Consider the following 22223-nt stretch of genomic DNA (forward strand, 5'->3'; position numbering starts at 1 on the left):
GAAGGAAGGAAGGAAGGAAGGAAGGAAGGAAGGAAGGAAGGAAGGAAAAGAAAGAAAGAAAACAAGAAAGAAAAAAAAGAAAGAAAGATCCATGGGGCGTGGTAGAAATGACCACACAATGACACCATGTCTGGAATATGCATTTTTAATATATTGGATTGTAAAAAAAAATCCAGCATGATCTCATGGGTTCAGTTTTTCTGTCAATATAGGAAATACTGCTAAATGAACTCACGTTAGAGCCTGGTTACAAAGCTTTGCTGAACTGAGTTCCTGGGCTCGTTGTTGGCATTTGCTGGAAATGTTGTTTAAATTGGGGCAATTTCTTGTAATTTAGAAAAAGACTGGCAAAGAAAATTCAGGATGTTGGGAAGTTTGACAGAGAACCCTGCAGAGATGGTTTGTGTTTAGGAACCAGTTGCAGAGGAGGTGGTACCACAGAGCCCCTCCAGGCTTAGTGGGAACCAATAAAATAAATACTGCAAGCTGATGGTTAATGTTTCTCTGCTCTGCCTGCTTTGTGTGGGGATGCCCAAAAAGCTGCAGAGGCAGAAATTCTGCCCAGTTCCAGAAAGGTGCTGCACTGGGAAGTGGATCAGCCTCTGGATTCACTGGAGCCTCATGCCAGGAGCAGCTGAGATAAAGAGATGGAATCAGAGAATGGGATCTTAAAGAGATTTGGGCTGTGGACACCCTTCAAAGCTCTTTGTTCCTCGGTTTTCTGTGAACTGTGAGCAGTCAGATGCTCAAAGACACCTGAAGATGGTGTAAATTTAATCCTTGGTGCTATTATTACATCAAGCCAGAGGTATTGTCATGGGGGGAGCTGCAGCGAGATCCAAAGGCAATGGGCAAGCTCCAAGATAAACATCCAGGCTGGAAATATTGACAGAGTGAAACAGAAAACAGAGTGGAAACCAAATCTGAAAAGAAATCATCTTAAAGCCCTACGGTGCTGTATCATCTGTTGGTCACTCAAATCCAGCCCGTTGTCTTGTGCAGCTTCACCCAACACTGCCCGGGGCTTTGTGGGGTGCAGGCAGTGCAAGGAGCAGCACTGAGTTGTGGGGCAGCTCCCAGACCCCAAATCCTGTGCTGTGGTGAGGCTGGAATTGTTCCTGCAGGCTGCCATCCCTGTTTTCCACCTGCTGGCTGCTGCTCTCCCCACTTGAGCCAGAATTTGCACAAGGGATTAAGCCCATCCACAATCAGAAACGCCTCCAGGCTTGGACCGACTTCCAGTTCGTTAGGATTTAATCATTAGGATTTAAGCTGGTCTGTAAATGTTAACACATTCATTGCTGGATCAGACCTAATTTACATCCTGCCGGAGCCAGAGGGACCCTTCCTTTCGCGGGATCAGGATCAGGAAGCAGATACACATCCGAGAAGGGATGCGGTGATTCCTTACACAGAGCAGGTGAGGGATGCCAAACGTGGACTGTGGGAAAGGAATGCGGGCTCAGCCTTGATCCCAAGAAACTGGAACTGTGTTTAAAGGCAAAAACTGATAATAGCTGTGTTTAAAGCCGAAAACCGATAGGTGTGTTTAAAACCAAAACCTGATCGCTGTGTTTGAAGCCAAACCTGATAATAGCTGAGCTCAAAGCCAAAGCGCTGCCAGGAGGCAGCAGGAGGTGGGGAATGTGTTTAAGATGCAGGAGCCCTTCATGCTTTCGTGGGTCCCGTGTCAGGCCAGGGCTCTGGATCTGGATGGGTTTGGCTGGAATGTCTGGAAGGCAGAGGGTGATCACCTCGGCAGGCATCTGTTCAGTGGGAAAGGGTCTCGGAGAGCTGTGGCTGCACCCCAAAACCGCTCTGTTGTGGGGAGCAGTGGCTCAGGGAGCTGCTGGTCAAGAGAGGAACCTCCCGGCCCTTCTTTTGTCCCTGTGACCCCCGGAGCAGCTCTGGGAGCAGAGTCCAGGGGACCCCGGAGTCTCAGGGTCCTCCTGTCATACCCTGGTGCTCCTGTTCCTTTCATTTGTTTCACCCATCTGCCCCATTACGGAGCTGATTTCCAAAACAATCCTAAGTAGTTCCTGCTCCTTATGAGCTACTAATCTCCCGTTTTCCCGGTGTGAATTCCGCTGGATGCAGCCCCAGGGCAGAGCTGGTGGCATCCTGGCCCTTCCTCTTTACTCTAATCTTCCCCTCCTGAGATTATCTGCACAATCCTGCTCCTCAGGGCATTCCCAGCCAGGTGAGCTGGTGTCCCTGCTCACTCGCAGTCCTTGCTCCGCGTTCTTCCCTTCAAAGGGGAGCCTTTCTAGAGTGAAATTCCATAATAAATTTAGCCTGGAGCAAAGGAGGCTCCGGGGGGACCTTGTGGCTCTGCACAAGTCCCTGACAGGAGGGGGCAGCCGGGGGGGTCGGGCTCTGCTGGCAGGGAACAGGGACAGGAGGAGAGGGAACGGCCTCAGGCTGGGCCAGGGCAGGCTCAGGGTGGGCATTGGGAAATCTGCTTTACAGAAAAGGTGCTCAGACACTGGCACAGTGCTGAGTCCCCATCCCTGAAGGGATTTAAAATCCCTGTGGATGTGGCTCTTGGGGACATAGGGCAGTGGTGGCCTTGACAATGCTGGGGAATGGTTGGACTCGACCTTAGCGGGCTTTTCCAACCTTAAAGGATTTTATGATGCTATAATTCTATAAAAATTATAAATGATTAATTAATGATATCCTATCTGAGCATTTAGTGATGAGGAGATGAACTGAACCCCAGAGCCTGCAGTCGCTGTTGGGTTTTTTCAGCTCAGGTTTCAGCTTTTCTGTTCAAGAACCAACAGAATAAAAATATTTTCACCAGAGCTGGTTCCATGCAGGAACCCAAGGATGTGGTTGAGTGTCCCTGCTTGCATCTCAGGGTTTCTTTGTCGGCTGAACACCTGAGGCACCTCAACCTTCCCTCGGGCTGTTGTTAATGAAGGGTTTAATTGGCAGTTCAAGGCCGTGCTTTTGCAACCCAGCTTCCAGTGTGCTTGGGAACATCTTGGAACCATCATCCAGTGAAACCTGGACCCTTTCCCACTGATTTCCCCATGGTGGGATGTCCATGGAGGAGGTTTCCATCTCTCCCACCCCTCTTTCCCACCCCTTCGTCTTCACACTCATAAATTATGCGCTTAATCCCTGGGGATTGGCTTCTCCCCGTGAACGCTGCGTGAATCCCGGGACGCTGCTCTGGTAGCCCGGCAGTGCCCGGAGGTGTCTGGGGTGTCCTGGAAGGCGATCCCAGCGCTTCTTCCCACTAATCCCATTAGCTGGCGCTGGCCCCGGTGACAGGGCACTGGGAGTGGCCCTGGCTCTCTAAGGCAGCACACAATGAACGGGCGACTTCAAAGAGCCCCCATGGAATTTGCATTTCCAAGCTCTCACAGCCAAGGTCTTCAGGAGGGGATGAAAGTGGCTTTTGTTAAACTTAATGGCAGAGTTGATTAAAAAAAGCTCTGATTTTTCCCTTATTAAGGCGTAGTGTGATTCCACTGTTGGGCTTTCGGCATCTGGGGGAGGGAGAATTCCACACACAAAGGAAGTAACCTGTTCCCTACCCGGCTGTCATCATCCCTAGGGATATTCCACTATCATTTATCCGAATTTGAGAGCCATAGAGGAGCTGTCCGGGCTGGGCATGAATAACAAAGAAAATACCAGCAGATTTTCATTAAGCACCTCCTTTTCCTGGGACCTCAGCAGAGCCGAGGTGTCTGTCCAGAAAATCCATCCCGAAAATCTCAGTGCAAAATATAGGAGTTTAAAGGGCTGATTCATGCAGTTGGGATTTCAGGGATCATGTACTAAAACCCCTCCTCCAAACCCCCCAAAAACTCCCTATTCAGTGCTGACTATACAAAATACCCAGGGACTGCCCTGGTCTTCAGAGCTTCAGTAATTTCCTTTCCTTGCTTTGTTTGAAGAACATTGGCAAATAATTTCCCATCTGGATTTCTGTATTAAATATCTCCTATATTGCCTAAAAGAAAGCACCTAATGAAAGAAATGTGTCTGTTGAACTCCTGTCTCAGCTTTGGGTCTGTCTTAGCACTAAATGTTACCACACATGGAAGATTGAGCAAACATTTCCTCTTTCCAGGGCATCGGTGCTGGCAGAGGTTGGATTTTCTATATACACTTTAAATTCTGCTTGCATGACTCTTCCTGCTGTGTTTATCAATATTAAGGAGGAGCTTGGTTCAAAAATAGAAAACTATGTGTTAGCTGCTTTAAATAAACATAAATCCCGTTTTTCCAGGCCGTTTATATTTCTCTTCTAATCAAGGCTGGGTGTAGGTCTGAGCAGAGCCTTGAGAGCACTCATTTCATACAACATCCATGTGTATTTTGGCTAAGCTGAAACGCCTCTTTTTACCAGGCAGATGAAGGGGGTGTATTTAAACAAACAAACATTGAAGATCTTGTCTAATAGAAGGAAATAATCCTGATTGTTTTCAATATTTTACAATCACAACTTTATGTTTCTGGCTGATTTCAGGGATGAGTATGAGGAGGATGGGTTTTGCCAGCCTTACAGGGGCATCGCCTGCGCCCGCTTCATTGGGAACAGAACCATCTACATGGAGTCCTTGCACATGCAGGGGGAGATAGAAAATCAGATTACAGGTGGGTAGAAACACCTTGGCTGCTTCCCCACTGAGCTGTCTGCTCCCAAAAAGCTGCTGGAGTTTTATAAACAGTAACGTTATTTTTCTTTGGTCTTTATTCCCTCTTGCCACGAGCTCGTCCGGGTGTCTCTGCTGCTCCAGCTGCCCCCAGAACACCTAAAAAAATGATTTTTCAAGGAGAAGGGGCTGTGTGTTTACAGCCCCTGGGACACTCAGGGCTGCTGTTATCCCAGCAAGTTTTGAAAGCAAAGGGGGGCCCGCCTTAGTTGATTTTAGGTGCCTGGAATAATTTAGGTGCTGGGAAAGGCTGCATAAATAATCCAGCAGGTAGAGGTTTTCCTTTGGATTTAGGGAAGAACCAGTTACCATTATTTTTGAGGGATGTGCTGATGGGGTCGCTGAATTCACAGACATCGTAGATATCATGATATTCTCTAGTTTTTATATAAATTAACTTGGCCTGATCCTAGCCCTGGTAACCATCTCTATATTCAGATTTTTTTCCTTGCTGTCAGAATATCCCAAATTTCTCTTCTCCCTTTGTCCCCAAATACTGTCAGCATTGCAAAAAAAGGCTTCTTCATTGCCCCAACAAAGGCAATGTGCAGCTACCAGTTCATAATCTTCCAGCATTTTGTTAGAAAAGTTATTTGGGATTGTATGAAAGTTGTCACCTTCCACAAGGGAACCGGTGCTGTCACCCTGCAGGAATTTGGGGTTTACCTGTTGGGCTTCCAAATACTACATGAATTTGTAAATGATTCTAAGTTATTTGGGAGGAAAAAAAGGAATAATTAAAGGAATAATTAAGTTTAGGGGTTGGGTAATGATCTTAGCATTAATCCCATGTTGAAAACCTGATGTGTTTTCCTTGTCAGTGGAATCAGCATTGTTAATGACTTCCAGTGTAATTAGTGCTGTGCATTCCTGTTCGTCACCTGAACAGCTGCAGTGGGAAGTGAGGGTTACACTGGGAAGGCAACAGCACGGGAATAACATTCCCAAATCAAATCCTTGTGTGTGTTTTCCAGCTGCCTTCACCATGATCGGCACCTCCAGCCATTTGTCGGACAAGTGCTCCCAGTTTGCCATCCCTTCCCTGTGCCACTACGCCTTCCCCTACTGTGACGAGACCTCCTCGGCTCCCAAACCTCGGGATCTGTGCCGGGATGAGTGTGAGATCCTGGAAAACGTCCTGTGCCAGACCGAGTACATTTTTGCCAGGTCTAATCCCATGATCCTGATGAGGTTGAAGCTGCCCAACTGCGAAGATCTGCCCCAGCCTGACAGCCCCGAGGCTGTCAACTGTATCCGGATTGGGATTCCAATGGCTGATCCCATAAATAAAAGTAAGTGAAAAATGTCTGGTTCTCCATGGAAAAGGTACTGCTGTGCCAAGATTGGCTGGAAGGGCTCGTGCATCCCAGCTGGAGCCAGTGCTGGGCTTTGACAGCTCGCAGGTGAATTTCCCAGCACCAGCATTTCCCCCAGCTTGTCCAGAAGGGGTGGGAATTCTGAAGGATTTTTTCAGGAATTCTGAAGGATTTTTCTGGGTCTTTTCTAATTAATACGGGGTAGAAAACTATGGAGTGTAAGCATTTGGATGCTGAGGAACATGGGTGGCTTCATCCTCCCTGCCTCCTTCATCTTCCTCCCACCTCAGCCTGACATGCTCCAGCAGCACCACGGCTGCAGTGTAGGGATGCTTGTCAGGAGGAACATTTGTAGGGCTGGATCCATGGCTGTCCTGCCTAAGCCAGCCTAATTTTAGGCTCTGGCTAAGCCCACTCTTTGATCAGGCTGGGCTGCAGCCTGTTCCAAACACTTCCACATCTGAACAGTCAAATATAAAACATGGCTCCCACAAGTTCTCCACCTTCCTACGAAAATAAGGGCTGCAGTTCAGGTTCTCACTGGAGTTTTGACTTCCTTTGTGTATCCTATATTAAAAACGCTTGGCAGAAGCTCTTTTCATTGCAGGAGCATAAGCTTTAAATCCTCCCTGGAATGCGAATGCAAAGCAGGCCCAGCCTTGCAGCCGCAGCAAACTGGGAGCCCACGCTCCCCAACTGGGCCAGCAGGAGTTTGCTGGGAGATGCCAACAGCTCATCCCCATGGATGCTGCATCCACCACCGACCGTGGCTTTGGCTTTTGGTTGTCTTTGCAGATCACAAGTGCTACAACAGCACGGGCGTGGATTACCGGGGCACGGTGAGCGTGACGCGCTCGGGGCGGCAGTGCCAGCCCTGGAACTCGCAGTACCCCCACACCCACACCTTCACTGCTGCCAGGTACCCCGAGCTCAACGGGGGCCACTCCTACTGCAGGAACCCTGGAAACCAGAAGGATGCCCCGTGGTGCTTCACCTTGGATGAGAACTTCAAGTCGGAGCTCTGTGATGTCCCGGCCTGTGGTAATGCCTGACCCGGGTTGGGTTTGAGCTGGGGGCAAAAAGGGGAAGGGTTTGGTCACATCGTGGGAGAAAAGTGCACAAAGTGTCTTCTGTAAATCCCTAATAACAGAGGTGTAGGAAAGGCTGGCTGGCCCTGGTCTGAGGAGACCTTTGAGCACTTGCTGCCCCTGCAGTGACAAAGTGGTGGCATGAAAATAATTTCCTGGGGAATGGCTGTGCACTGCCAGCTCAAGTGTTCCTGACTTTCCAGGTTGTTGTTCCAATCAATACAACTCCTTAGGCCAAATTAAATTGTAGAAACATAGAAATGTTTAGGTTGGAAAAGCCCTCCGAGGTCATCAAGTCCAACCACCCCCAGCACTGCCAAGGCCACCACTGACCCTCGTCCCCAAGTGCCACATCCACACGGCTGTTAAATCCCTTTTTAAGTCCTTTTTAAGACCCCACCACTGCCCTGGGCAGCTGTGCCAGGGCCAGACACCCCTTTCAGTGAAGAAATTTTCCCTGATGTCCACCCTGCCCCTGCCCTGGCCCAGGCTGAGGCCGTTCCCTCTCCTCCTGTCCCTGTTCCCTGCGAGCAGAGCCCGACCCCCCCGGCTGCCCCCTCCTGTCAGGGACTTGTGCAGAGCCACAAGGTCCCCCCTGAGCCTCCTTTGCTCCAGGCTCAGCCCCTTTCCCAGCTCCCTCAGCTGCTCCAGCCCCTTCCCCAGCTCTGTTCCCTTCCCTGGACACGCTCCAGCCCCTCCATGGCTTTCTTCTTGTGAGGGGCCCAAAAACAGGGAGAGGGTTTGAGATGCACATGATAGAGCCCAGACTGTCTGCCTTCCCCCTCATCTACCCTTTCAGTAAGAACATAATTTAGATCCCATTTTGGCATCGATTCCCATCTTTCCATTAATTGAAAAAGACTTTGGAGCAGACTCAGAACATGTCTCACTGCAGGAATGTTCATAACCATAACCAGAAAAAATTTAATTTGGTTCTGGCTATGGAGCAGGGACATCAAAGGTATCTCCTTTCCAAGGGGAAAGGTAAATGTTACTGTGACAACTTGAAGGGCAACATGAAATTTTGTGTGAAACTTTGAATTTCCATAACATTTCTGAGTGCATTTCTGGCATGTCCACGCAAATAGCTGCATTTTTTCTTGGCCTGTTATCAATATCGTTATTTCTACATGCAGATAAAACAATCAGGACCCATTTGTTCAGGTCTTCCACTTGCTTCCCCTGGGTCTCCAAAAAGCAGAATCAAATGAGAGCTGAGTCTCCCTTTTTGTTCATTTTGCAAACCCTAAATGCAGCCAGGGCAGTTCTGTAAAAACTTCAGCTGCAGCTCAGAGCACCTGGCAATGTCACCTCTGTTTTTTAAACAAGGCCTGAGCTGTGTTGGCAGTGCTGGTTTAAGAGTTGGACTTGCTGATCTCTGAGGGCTTTTCCAACCTCAACAATTCTGTGATTTCCCCCACACTTTTTGAGTCCTGTATCTCTTCTGCTGTTATTTCAACAGAAATAACCAAAAACTATTCTGAAGATTCTTGTGCCAGTCCCCTCTAGATGGGCTCTGAGATGCCAAGCCGGCCTCAGGCTCCTGATCTGGGATACCAGGACACTTTTGGAGCCTAAGTCTCTGATTTTCAAGCTTTGCTTGGTAATAACTGAGATACAGGCTGCCCTGGAGAATTCCTGACAAAGGTTTTAATTGCCAAAACCTCTCACTGCTGCCTTAAATGGTACCCGTTGTTCGTGGCTTTATTATTCTAACTACAGACAGAGCTGGATCAGGTGAGCAGTAATTGAATTGTTAAGTGCTAATCTGCATATTAAAACCAGAATACCGTGTGGGACTCCCATTCTGCCGGTTTTGCACTGGCTGAAAGAGCCATTTGAGGCCCAGTTTAATCAGTATTGTGCATTCTGCCTCACCAGGACATGCCTAGATGGGAAATGGATTTAATTAGGGTGGCTCCCAAGAAGCCCATTAACCTAATGAGGCTTCACTGCGGGGGGGCTGCTACTTAATAAGAATAATAATTGCCTTTGACTGGAATAGCTCAGGTGATGAACTGGTGCCCAGGTCTCCCTCTGCCTCGTGCTGCTGCTTTCTTTTCCTTTCTTCAACTGTATCTCACAAGCTGTGAGAGATTTGTTTCATCAAAGTTTGTCAGCCTGATTGCGGGAAGATGTGAAACACGGCGTAATTCGAGCATGAGGCTTAGCAAAGCCAAGCCTAAGACGGTTTGGAAGGACAGGGGAAGGGCAGTGTGTGAATCCCTGCCTCTCTGGGAACAGGGAAAATGTCATGGGGACGGTGCTTTAGTCGTCTCCTGTTTCCCAAAGGCTGTAGGAATATTTGGGATACCTCCCCTCTCAATTAAAAACCCGATAGCACGACTTAATCTGAAAGGAATGATCAGAGAGGAGCGTGGGGGGAGCAGAGGACAGCGTGAGCCTGAAAGAGGAGAGGGGTTATGCAAAGTGCCATGCAGAACCATTTGAACTTTGCCTCTGCCACAATTTGAGTCAAGCCCAAGCTCCAGATCAAGTTCATGTTTAATGAAGTGCATAAAAGAGATCTGTGTGGGCCGCTAAGCACTTGTACAAATCCAGCCTGGAAAACACAGACAAACAAACTGGAGTGACCCTGCAGGGATAATAAAACATCCCCCGTCCTCCCAGACTCCCTAAGGCTGCCTCAGGCATTGCCAATGCCCTCGGAAGCAGCCAGGGCGGCCTGGGTTCCCGGGATCCTCCAAGTTCCCCTGTAGTGAGTGTGTTAATCCGGGTGTAATTCCAGCCTAAACCTTGGGAATGCTCCTGGGAAATGGCAGAGCAGGGCAGGCATCAGTGTCGCTGTGCCCGGAGCACTCAGGATGGAGGATCTGTCCTTCTGCCCGAGCTCCTCCCAGAGCCTCTCCCCTCTCCTGCTGCTTTTCCCTCGGAGCAGCATTCCCTGGGAAGCCAGAGGCAGCCAGGGGGATGCAGTGCTGGATATCCTAGGCAATGGCAAAGAGGGGATCATGTTCCTGAAATTAATGGCTGGGAAGAGCCCTGGGAGGGAGCAAGGATTGCAGGGAGCCTTTGGACTGTGTTACACCATCCTCCATCCCAGCTCTTCTGGATCCTTCCTTTTCACCGCTGCTCCAGCTTCCCTGGTGCTGTTCTGCTTGTAGGGAACTGTTCTTTTTTTCACTCCATCTCCTCATATCCATTCCTTTTCGCTGGAAAGGGATTGGTTGAACCTTTAAAGGGAGGCAGCTCCCAGAGTGTTCTCCTTTAAATTGTCTTAAATCAAGACACAAAATAAGGAGTTTGTGTTCCCACCAGAGCTTTTCTTGGAAACATAGAATGGCCTGGCATGGAATGGACCTTCAAAATCATTTAGTTCCAACTCCCTGCCATGGGAAGGGGCACCTCCCACAAGCTTCTTCCATAAGGTGTTCTAGAAATTCACTTTTCTGTGGATCTGTGTTAGGCCATGACTTCATTTCACCCCAAGCAAAGTCCACCTCACATCATTCCACTGTTTCCTGCCCATCAGTACCTTTGACCTTACAGGGACAGTTTGTTACTCCACTAAATAATTCTTTCTTTTAATATTAATAAAATGAATCAGCATTCAAGGTGGATTTCAGCAAGATAAAATGGATGTTTTATTCTTTTTAACACTTCTAGTTGGCCCAGGGATGTGTTTGTCTCTGTGGGATGCTTCATTCATGGTTGGTTTTTTTTCTTTCTGAACCAGATTACAAGGATTCCAAGGAAAAGAATAAAATGGAAATCCTGTACATCCTGGTGCCAAGTGTTACCATTCCCCTGGCCATAGCCTTGCTCTTCTTCTTCATCTGCATCTGTCGCAACAACCAGAAATCCTCATCCCCTCCGGTCCAGAGGCAGCCGAAGCACGTCCGGGGGCAGAACGTGGAGATGTCCATGCTCAACACCTACAAGCCAAAGGTAATCCCAGATTTCTGCCTCCACACTTGCTGTCTCCACAGGCAGGGAGGGAAATGTGTCAAACAACTCAGCACTGAAATATTCAGGTGGTTTCCAGCCTGTGATTTCTGTGATTTTTGTGAGGGTTTTCTCAGCAGCAGCAGCAGGGGGTAATTCCCTGTGTGTCCATGTCCCTGGAGAAATGATGGAGTTTTTGTGTGATAAAGCAAGGAACCCCTTCCTGAAGCATCTCTTAGAACATCTCATTTAAGTGAAAGAGTAATGTAGGTAAAGATGTGATTCAGCATTTCCCCAGGAGAGCTTCTCATGGCTCTGCTCTGTTCATCTGTCACCTTTCGCTCAGCTGACATCACTTCTGGAAAGATTTGTTCCTTGCTTTTTCAGGTTTATCCTTTCATTTAAAAGGAGAAATGACCAAAACAGCCCCAAAGCTCTGCATGCAGCTCTGGCCAGCCCAGCTCCTGTTTGGCTTCACCACAGCCCCACATTCAGGAAGAATTTTAAAAAATAGTTTAGATTTAAGTATGATCAACCTCGTGCTCCTGATTTCCTGAGTGGGACGTGCAGACCTGGCTGTGTCACCCAGGGCAGGGCTGGAAGTTCCTCCTGCCATCCACAGGCACAGGAATGCCCTGGAAGAGCATTTCCCTTGTGTTTCACACCGTGCCAAGGCTCTTGATCCTCGTGGGTCCCTTCCAGCTCAGGATATTTTCTGGCTCTTCAAGAATTTGATGGGTTTTGTTCTTTTGAAGCACTTCAGAGAGAAAATCTCTGTCTCAGTCCCACACACACTGGCCTGGTGATTTTATCTTCCTTTTCCTTGGAAGTTCCCAATTCCAACTTTCCTGTAAAGCTTGGAGTAACTTTATCTCAAAATGTTGGTAGCAGTGCAAAAAACATTTAACAAGTCAATGTCCAAACCACATCCTGCATCCAACCTCCTGGAATATTTTGTTAAATTTGGGATTGCTTCTTGCTCCCTGTTCTGCTGGGAATTTTAAGGGTGCAATCCTGGCTAAACTGGAGATAATGGGAATCTCAGCATCCTTTTATTGAGGATGCAATTCCCACCTTTCCTGCTGGCACACACAGCACAGGGAAGCAGAAATGCCTGGAAATTGTTGCAAATATTGACCATTCTCCTTCCTTTCAATTTGCAAGTCATGTGCTGCAAGAATATTTTCATTTTATTTCTGCTAATTCGGGATTTTCCCACTGGGAAAGCCAGCTCTCCCCGTCCCCAGTGTTTTGATGGCCTTTCAAACAATATTTTCAAGGAAAGGAAGTGGAATCCTATTTTTAAATCACGTAGCCACTTATGATGTCAGCTTTGGGTGAAAACAAATTTAAGCTTCAAGCTCCCACTGAGGCAGTTGTTTGCTTGGATAAACAGGAATGTTAGCATTTCCTCCAGTTTTAAGGGGTTTTAATTGCCTTCAGAAATATAATAAATTAAGGATGTCTTGTCATGGAGCTGAAGAAGAGGTGGAAGGGGTGGGTTTCCCTCTCCCTTTCCCCTGACCTGCTGCCTCTTGTGTATTTTACACTTCCCTACCTTTCGGACACCCGTGTGTGACAAATACTTGTCAAACAAAAGCCGAGCAGATTTACAACTGCTTCACTCCGAACGAGCCCTTCCTGCCAAAACTTTATGACTTCATTTTCTTCCCCAGTTTTCCACTCTGTTGATTCAAACAGACGGACCCAGGCTCAGGTCAGACAGAGGTCATTTCACTTTCATTACTAAAATATAATTTACAATATGCCAGACCTAAACAAGTTTTAGCCTAAAGGATTTGGGTAATATAAACCATCTGTTCCTCAACAATATAGCTAATTTCCTGCCATCACTGGGCAGTCTACTGGGCTGCCTGCTTAAATGGCTGTATTATTATTATTATTATCATAATCATTATTATGATTATTAATGCAGTGTTTGTCTGAAAGTCAGAAGTGATCAATACAGTTAGAATTAATTCATGCTAAAAGGGCTTTTTTCCGTGATTATTTGAAATGTCAGTTCTTTTCCCACATTGCCACTGGAAAGCTGCCCTCGCATGATTTCAGGAATGCCAATTCCAATGTTTACACTCATTTACAGAACCTAGATCCCAAACTCATTAACCTTAAATTACTACCTGTGGCTTTACTGAGGGCCCTAAATGAGTGCGTTTGGGTGTTACAAGCACAAGTGGAAGTTGGGAATAATACGGGTTCTTTATGGCCCAGGAGTGAATATCTGCACTCTGAAGGGCAATAAATGTTTAAAAGGTTTGCTTTTCTCCTTTGGCCACTCTCGGGTTTTAGGATGGAACAGAAATAGTGGGAACAGAAACAGGCTCTGCTGTACCTGGAAGGGTTAATAGCAAAGTCAAGGCAGAATTGGCTACAAGGCCGTGGCTTTAAAACAAAATAATTTTTTTCCTGCTAAAATTCCAGGCCCTGGCCCATAAAACACTTCAGCATGGACCTCTTAGAGCATGGGAATTGCCTCAATTCCTGAAATTAGTCACATTCAATTGGAAGTACAGAAATGCCCAAGGCCAAATGCCGAGATGCTGATGGCTCCTGTGTATATTTGGGTCCAGTTCTTGTTGTATCTGACCTTGTGGAGAGGATGGAAAGGAATTCTTTTTGTTACTTTTTGGAGCATGGTGATCCCGTTTGGATCCTGGTGTCCCTCGGGTGGGATCATTGCTCCTGTGCCCGTCTCCTTGGCTCCCACACATCCTGCACCAAGAGATTTCACTTTAAAAAGGCTGGTTTCGGTCCTGATGTGTTACTGGTGTTTCTCTCACAGAGTAAAGCCAAGGAGCTGCCCCTCTCTGCCGTTCGCTTCATGGAGGAGCTGGGGGAATGCGCTTTTGGCAAGATCTACAAGGGCCACCTCTACCTGCCGGGCATGGACCACGCCCAGCTCGTGGCCATCAAGACCCTGAAGGACTTTAACAACCCCCAGCAGTGGGCGGAATTCCAGCAGGAAGCGTCCCTCATGGCCGAGCTGCACCACCCCAACATCGTGTGCCTGCTGGGCGTGGTGACGCAGGAGCAGCCCGTGTGCCTCCTGTTCGAGTACATGAACCAGGGCGACCTGCACGAGTTCCTGGTCATGCGCTCGCCGCACTCCGACGTCGGCTGCAGCAGCGACGAGGACGGCACGGTCAAGTCCAGCCTGGACCACGGCGACTTCCTGCACATCGCGGTGCAGATCGCGGCCGGCATGGAGTACCTGGCCGGACACTTCTTCGTCCACAAGGACCTCGCCGCCCGCAACATCCTGATCGGGGAGCAGCTCCACGTGAAGATCTCCGACCTGGGGCTGTCCCGGGAGATCTACTCGGCCGATTATTACAGGGTGCAGAACAAGTCCCTGCTGCCCATCCGCTGGATGCCCCCCGAGGCCATCATGTACGGCAAGTTCTCCTCCGACTCGGACATTTGGTCCTTCGGAGTGGTTTTGTGGGAAATATTCAGCTTCGGCCTCCAGCCGTATTACGGATTCAGCAACCAGGAGGTGATCGAGATGATCCGGAAGCGCCAGCTGCTGCCGTGCTCCGAGGACTGTCCCCCCAGGATGTACAGCCTGATGACGGAGTGCTGGCACGACCTGCCCTCCCGCAGGCCGCGCTTCAAGGAGATCCACGCGCGGCTGCGCTCCTGGGAGGGCCTCTCCAGCCACACCAGCTCCACAACCCCCTCGGGCGGCAACGCCACCACCCAGACCACCTCCCTGAGCGCCAGCCCCGTCAGCAACCTCAGCAACCCCAGGTATCCCAACTACATGTTCCCGGCGCAGGGAATCCCCCAGGGCCAGATGGCGGGGTTCATGGGGCCGCCCTTACCTCAGAACCAGCGCTACATCCCCATCAACGGATACCCCATCCCGCCGGGATACGCCGCCTTCCCCGCCGCCCACTACCCCCCGCAGGGCCCTCCCCGCGTGATCCAGCACTGTCCCCCTCCCAAGAGCCGCTCCCCCAGCAGCGCCAGCGGCTCCACCAGCACGGGCCACGTCACCAGCTTGCCGTCGTCGGGATCCAACCAGGAAGCCAATATTCCCTTGCTATCCCACATGGCCATTCCCAGCCACCCGGCGGGGATGGGTATGACAGTGTTTGGCAATAAAACTCAAAAACCCTACAAAATTGACTCCAAGCAGTCCTCCCTGTTGGGAGACTCCAGCATCCACGGACCCAGCGACTCCATGATTTCGGCGGAATTGTAAATAGGCGAGGCCTTTGTAAATAGCGCTCTTGGCGACGCAGACTCGGAAGTGGTAGGAAAGATTTTTTTTCTATTCAAATATTTTATTAAAGATCCTTCTGGTTGTTGGACAGACATTGCAGCAAAGTGTCTTCTGTGAAGTTGCACTGCTCGCCAGGATGGGCAGGCACAACCAGACAGATCCTCGTGGTGGGAATCCTCAGCCTTGGCCACGTTTCTCCAAGTGCCACCAACAATTCAAAGAGGGAATTTGAGGGGTTTTTTTAAAATAAAAACATTTTATCCAACACTTTTTCACAGCTTTTTAAACCTCCGGCGTGGTTTAAATCACAGGAACTTTTTTTTGATACTGAAAACCATATTTTAATATTTGTCTCTTTTTTTAGGAGATGCAAAGATTCGGAGATCTGGGTGTGCAATTTCAGTGCCAATAGGGAAAATATCTGTAAATTTTGCAGTCGAGGGCTGTGTGTCAAATATGTGATCTGAGAGCTGAATAAATTACTTCAGGTGGGATTTTGGTCTCTGGTTTAGTCAGGAGTCTGAGCTCAGATTCAGACCAAAAAATGTCATTTATGAGACAGCACAAATGCTCGAGTTATCAGCTTGCAGTCTACAAACCTCAATCTGCTGCTGGCTGCTAAGGACAGCTGGAGTTCTTAAGGAATTGCCTTAAAGGAAATGAAATTAAAGAGCTTTAATTTCAGAACCTGAATCAACTTCTTCAGAGCTAACATTTCATGATCTAGTCGCTCAAGCAGGAATTTTATATCCTTTTGTTGCTATGCAACTGTGTAATGGAAAAGCGCCAAACCACAGTTTTGTATATGACAATCAGTTTTCCCAGGAATATTTATTGTGTCATTTCAGTGACTCTGACTCCAGTAACCCTGGAAAAAGGGAGACTCACATTCCATCAGGCAGCAAATCCATCGATAGCAATTGTGTCTAATAATGTGAATTAGTGCTGATTTTCCACTTAGAAATGCACCATTTGTGTCATTAAAATACCCATTCAGGTAGAACCAATTGAGATTCTTCATTTGAAACCACTTTAATGAGCTACACACGTGCTGTGTACGGTACATTTTCCACAGACTCTTTTTTTGTACTGAATAATATTTTTATTGTCCACAAAAACCAATCTTGTGCTCAGTTGACAATGTTGTATAATAGGACTTTATTTTTATCTTTTTGCACAAAAGTGTGATGATGTTTTTTGTACAGCAGAAGTGAAAATACATCTCTGCATTTTATATCTTGGGCTGTTTCTTTTGATTTTTACCCTGATGTAGATGTTCCTGAAATATATTATGGTGATACTCAGCCACTACCTTATACAAATACCTTTCTTTGTTTTCACTGCATGCGTTTAATCACTGTATTACTTGATGATTGAGTTATTAATTATGGGCATTTCAATTAGGCAAGCATGAAAAAAATGTAATAACAAAGGCTATTTTATAATTGAGATACGTGCATTTTTGTATTTCACGTGCCAGAGATGATATTAAACACTGATTATTTTATGCTGCTGTTTATTAAAACATTGTTTTACCATAAACACGCCGGCATTTCCTCCATCCTGAAATGGCTGAAGGACATGGAATGATCTCCTTCCCCTGGCTCCCAGTTACCAGGGAAGCTGAGTTGGTATCAGCCAAGCATCCTTGGCTTTAATCAGGAATTAGGAATAACCTAATCCTTAAGGAGCAGCAGTGGGATCATAAAATATTCCCTCACACACTTTGTGGTTTTATGTTCAAACCACTCACGGCTCAGTTTGAGGTTTTTCCTTTATTTCAAAGCTGGGTCCTTAAGGTTAAAGTATTTTTAGATGTGAACCAGCTCTGAACGACACACCTGGAAAGCTTTGGAAGGACCTCTCCCTGCCCTGCCTCTCAGCAGGGAAAATCTGGGAATTCTGAGGCTGAAATCACAGTCTGGCCTCACACCTGATGCACAGGGAGGTAACACAGAGAGGCAGGAACTCCTCAGAGAGAGAAGAGAGGGCAAAATCTAAAGAAACTGATGAGGTGATGTGGAAAATAAATGTTGCCAGAAATTACGGAATCACTCCTCAGGTGGGGATGCAGGCACAGGATGAAAGCTGCTTTTGTGGCAAACAAAGGGAGAGGGAATATTCCAGATGCTAAATCATGATCCCTTCTTTCTTCAAGGAGAGAGCACTGCCAAGGCTGTTGGAAATGTAGCAGTCTTGGCTGGATTGAGAAGCTCTGGAGGATTGGGATAAAACTCTGGATAAACACTGTTTACTGAGTGTTACAGCGGGGATACTGCAACGTGTATCAAACCAGGAGGCCCGTAGAAAGAAGTATATATGGACGGATTGTTGCTGGATGTTTCAGAGATGTTTACTTCCCCAGCCATGGCCGGGGCTCTGCCGAGGGTCCCTCACAGTCCGGGCCGGGGAGGGGCCGGGGAACCCTCACAGCCCGGGCCGAGGGTCCCTCACAGCCCGGGCCGAGGGTCCCTCACAGTCCGGGCCGGGGAGCCCTCACAGTCCGGGCCGCGGGTCCGTCACAGCCCGGGCCGCGGGTCCCTCACAGCCCGGGCCGAGGGTCCCTCACAGCCCGGGCCGCGGGTCCCTCACAGTCCGGGCTCAGGCTCCTTCCCGCGCAGGGAGCACGGAACAGCCAAGGGGAGCGAGGCTGAGCAGGGGCTGGGAAACCCCGTGCGTCCCCTCAGGGCCGCGCTCCCAGGGCTTCATGGCGGGCGGAGGAGACCCCGACAACTGAGCCTTCAGTCTGGACCATCTCATCTCCTCCAGGTTGGTTGTGTTGCTGGGAAAGAGAATAAATATTTGCTGGTTTAAAGAGCACGATGCAGAGCCTGAAGTGGGGATTTGGATCCTTTGTTCCCACCGAGGGGTGACTGGGCTGGATCGAGAGGTAAAGGCCAGAGCTGCCTGTGCAGAAATGGGGGCTGGAAAGCTCAGAACTCACCAGGATGTGTTTATTCAGGAATGGTCAGAAGGGAATGTGTGCCTTACTTTGCAGGAACAAGGATTTCCAGGAAGGCTGGGAAATATTCGATTCCATTTCCTTGTCCCATGAGCTCACCAGGAGAGCTCTGAAACACCCACCCAGCTCCAACCACTCCTGACAGCAGGAGAACTCTCCAAGGACAGACCCGTGCTGGATCCAAAGCTCTGGAATGTGTGTTTACCTTCCACATCCACTGGCTCTTGTTCCTGCACATTCTTCAGGAGGAATTTGGCTTTTTTTGGCAGGATTCAGCCTCCTCAGGGTGTCTGAGCCTTGGCTTTGCCTCCTCCCAAGGAGGTTGAGCATCCAAAGGAGATGGTTTGAGTTGGGAGGGACCTTAAATCCCGTCCCATTCCACGGGCAGGGACACCTCCCACTGTCCCAGGCTGCTCCAAGCCCCATCCAGCCTGGCTTTGGACACTGCTAGGGATCCAGGGACAGCCCCAGCTGCTCTGGGAATTCTGTTCCAGGGCCTTCCCACCCTCACAGGGAGCAATTCCTTCCCAATATCCCATTTGATGGTGCAGCCCAAGCTCCCAGGTGGTTCTGGTGTGAGCGCAGGACTTAGAAAGCACAGTCCTGCAAAAAGAGACATTTGAACACAGTTGCTCTAAAGAACACTTTTGCACAAAAAACCCCAATATTTTCCCAAAACCATTCCACTGGACAAAAAAAAAAAAAAGGTCGATTTTTTTCATTTGCAGAAAAAATATGGCAGCATCTCTCTTGTGTGTTACAATATTCCAGTGTTTCTTTATGAGTTCGTGGTTCTGTGGTCAGGAGCTGGAATGAGCAGCTGGTTCTGCTGCAGAACGTCCATGGAAAAACTCCATCCATGGGCCTGGAGCCTCTCAGAAATGTGATGGCTGTGGAATCCAAGCAGCAATTTTTATCTTGCTGTGGGCTATCTTTGATAGGAGGAGAGAGAATATTGCCCCTGAGTCGGTCACTCTCCAGCCCCTCATACTTTTGCCTGTTTGATCTCCCCCAGATTCAAGTCCAGCCCTTTGCAGGGCAGTTTCTGTGGCTGAGGTAATAGAAAATTATTAAAACCAGAGAGAGACACAATATTGGGCCTGCACATCAAAAGCTCCTTAAGACAAAGGAAGGAAAATTGACTCGAAACTGGAATTATTGGAAGCATCTGTGGTGTCCTTTATTTCCCATTTAACAGCGCAGCATGTTTGGGAATGGTGTCGGGCTGGTTCTGGGCCTTAATTTGCTGAGTTTTACCCTAAAACCTATGGTTTATCTGCTCCTGCAGAGGGAACAGCAACTCTTGGGAAATGAATTTTGACCTTGAGACACAAAGGAAGATTCTCCAGTGCTGCAACCTTCAGCTGTGTGGAGAATTTGGGTTATTTTTATGCTCTTCTGAGGAGCTTAAAAGCAGAAATCTCTGTTAGGTTTATAAGGAACACGTGGGTTTGTAAACCACGAGTGGTGCTGGGAGTAGGATCTGCATCTGTTGGAGCTGTGGGAATAGCTGTGTAAATCCAGTGGGTTTGTGGGGTATTCCCAGAGTTTATTAAAACTCCAATAACATTTGGGAGCAGTCACTAACAGGAGCAAGGATAACAACGATTCCCAATCCCCCTCAAGGAGTGATGGGTCCATCCCGAGCTGTGGAAGGCAGAGCCATGGGATGGGTCCCCATAGAAGGAGCAGTGCTGGGATTTGGATGCCACTCCCAGCACAGCTGAGGGAAGGTCAGTCCCTGGCTCCAGGTGGCTGCAGCCATTGGGGAATGGGCAAAACATCCCATCCATGGAAAAAATACCCCTTAATGGGAGCTCAGCTGCCTTTGCTCACAAATTCCTGCACCTGGGATGGGGCAATCCCAGAACAAAGGGCGGAAAGGAGTTGGAGTTGCTGAAGCCAGTCCGGAGGAAGCCCTGGAGCTCCTCTGCTCTGGAGCCAGGCTGGGAGAGCTGGGATTGCTCAGCCTGGAGAGGAGAAGGCTCCAGGGGAGCTCAGAGCCCCTTGCAGGGCCTGAAGGGGCTCCAGGAGAGCTGCAGAGGGACTGGGGACAAGGCATGGAGGGACAGGACACAGGGAATGGCTTTAATGCTGAGCTCCAGGTTGCTGCTAGAATGACCATCCCACAGATCCGTATCTAAACCTTTGCTGCTCCACCTCTGCTCTCAATCTGCTTTTCCACACCTTTGGGCAGCTGTTCGGCCTTGGAAAATACCTGTGCCAAGGCATTAAGGACATTGCTGGACAAGGAGGAGAAGGAAATGGAGTAACTGGATTTTTACCATGACTCCACACAGTGATGCTGCCCTGTCCCTGTGAAATGGGTCATTCCCTCTTCTCCCACGGCACTGGGAGCTGCTTGTGGAGCTGGATCATTCCAGGAACTCCCAGGAGGAGTTCAGGCTGCTCAGAGGGCAGCAGATCCCAGCGGGAGTAGGAAAAGCCCTGTGGGCTGTGGGATGCTGACTCTGTGGAACCACCCTCATCCCAGCTGGAAAACTCTGTATCCTGTGTGCTGGAGTTTTGGGGGTCAGATCCAGGGAAAAGCAGCTTGGAAGTGCAGGATAAATAAAAATTCAAATGGTCTGGACACTAAATTATGGCATAGCAGGAACCAGTGGCAGAAATGGGATAATTATTCCAAAATAGCTTCGCGTAAGTCAAAACCTGAAAGATATTGGGGATATTTTCCCCAAATGTAGTTGGTATAAAATGGATGAGATACTGGATAAAAGTTAATTTTAGCTTGTGTTGGGCAGAGTTAGGTTCTGCTGACAAAATCTCTGGTCCTAAGGAAACGCCCTCCTCAGCAGCCAAGCCATGGGATTGCACAAGGAGCCATAAATCTGGCCTGTCCCAATTCCTGAGCTCAGCACTGCCCCAGAAATGCTGCTCCTTTCCAGCAGCGCCGTGTGGGCAAGTCCTTTGGGATGTAATTTATGTCTTGATTTCCTTATCTTGAGGTTCCTCTCAGCCCTGAGAAGTTGCAGAGGAGGATCAGCACTGGGATTGCTCTGATCCTACAAAAGCTGCTCTGGGGCAATGCTGGATCATCCCAGGCTGGTGCTCAAGGATGGGTCATGTCCTGCTTCTCCCACGTTCTGCTGCTGCAGCAGCTGGCAGGGATTTGGGGTGAGCCAGCTTTGCTCCCACTGTTTTCCCTCCTGCTGATGAAAGCTCTGGAGTTTATTCCCTGCTGGGTTTGTGCAGCTCCTAAAACTTTTCCAAGCAGCCTGTGGAGGGTGACAGGAATGCAGACATTGGGAGTATCCAGGTGTTGGTCTGATCCTGCAAGGATTCTGAGCGCTTTGGTTGATGTTAACACGAGGTGGAAGCTCCTCAGCAGGGAGGAGAGGCCAGACTTGGCACATTGCCTCGGCGAGGGCCAGAGAGAATCAGGGAACCACTGGGGCTGGAAAAGCCCTCCAGGATCATCAAACACAGCTGTTCCCCAGCACTGCCCCATGTCCCCAAGTGCCACATCCAGAGGGATTTTAAGTCCCCCCAGGGATGGGGACTCCACCACTGCCCCGAGCAACAGCCCTTTCCATGAGGAAATTTTCCCAATATCCAGCCTGAGGCCATTCCCTCTCCTCCTGTCCCTGTTCCCTGGCAGCAGAGCCCGACCCCCCCGGCTGCCCCCTCCTGTCAGGGACTTGTGCAGAGCCACAAGGTCCCCCCTGAGCCTCCTTTGCTCCGGGCTGAGCTGGAACCTCAGGGAGGAATTTGTGAATTCTTGAAGAATCAGAGCAGAGGAGAGCAGGGGAATAACAAGCCCTGGGAATAACAAGCCCTGGGTCATCTGGGCGGCGCTGCCGTGTCTCCCTCCAGGATAAGAACCCAGGGGCACCTTCCAGGTAGGATTTGCTCCATGTTGCTGTTCATTTTATCAGGGAATTTGTCATCAGCGTTGGCTGAAGTACAACAGGCTGGGGGGAACTGTGGAGCTGTTGTTCCAACCTGGCCATCAAATGTCCAAAAGTCTTGGATAAAGTGAGACATTTTAACAGTTTCTGCCAGGAG

At 48.9% G+C, this 22223-nt stretch overlaps 1 protein-coding gene across 4 annotated transcripts in view; it reads left to right on the top strand.

The window, feature by feature from the left end:
- The window catches only part of ROR1 (receptor tyrosine kinase like orphan receptor 1), a 146867-nt gene extending 130125 nt beyond the window's left edge, over window positions 1-16742 (top strand). For 3 of the 4 annotated variants that reach the window (XM_042030898.1, XM_042030899.1, XM_042030902.1), the window contains 5 exons: window positions 4490-4617; window positions 5651-5968; window positions 6788-7033; window positions 10778-10989; window positions 13790-16742. In XM_042030898.1, coding sequence (XP_041886832.1) covers window positions 4490-4617; window positions 5651-5968; window positions 6788-7033; window positions 10778-10989; window positions 13790-15214 — 2329 coding nt within the window. In that variant the 3' untranslated portion in view covers window positions 15215-16742. The remainder of the gene's footprint in view (window positions 1-4489; window positions 4618-5650; window positions 5969-6787; window positions 7034-10777; window positions 10990-13789) is intronic. The other variant, XM_042030901.1, reaches the window with a different exon arrangement.
- Window positions 16743-22223: the final 5481 nt, after the last annotated feature.

Source organism: Corvus kubaryi, unplaced genomic scaffold (genome assembly GCF_017639235.1).
Source record: "Corvus kubaryi isolate FWS band 111438036 unplaced genomic scaffold, C.kubaryi_AGA036_p1.0 37334, whole genome shotgun sequence".
NCBI lineage: Eukaryota > Metazoa > Chordata > Aves > Passeriformes > Corvidae > Corvus > Corvus kubaryi.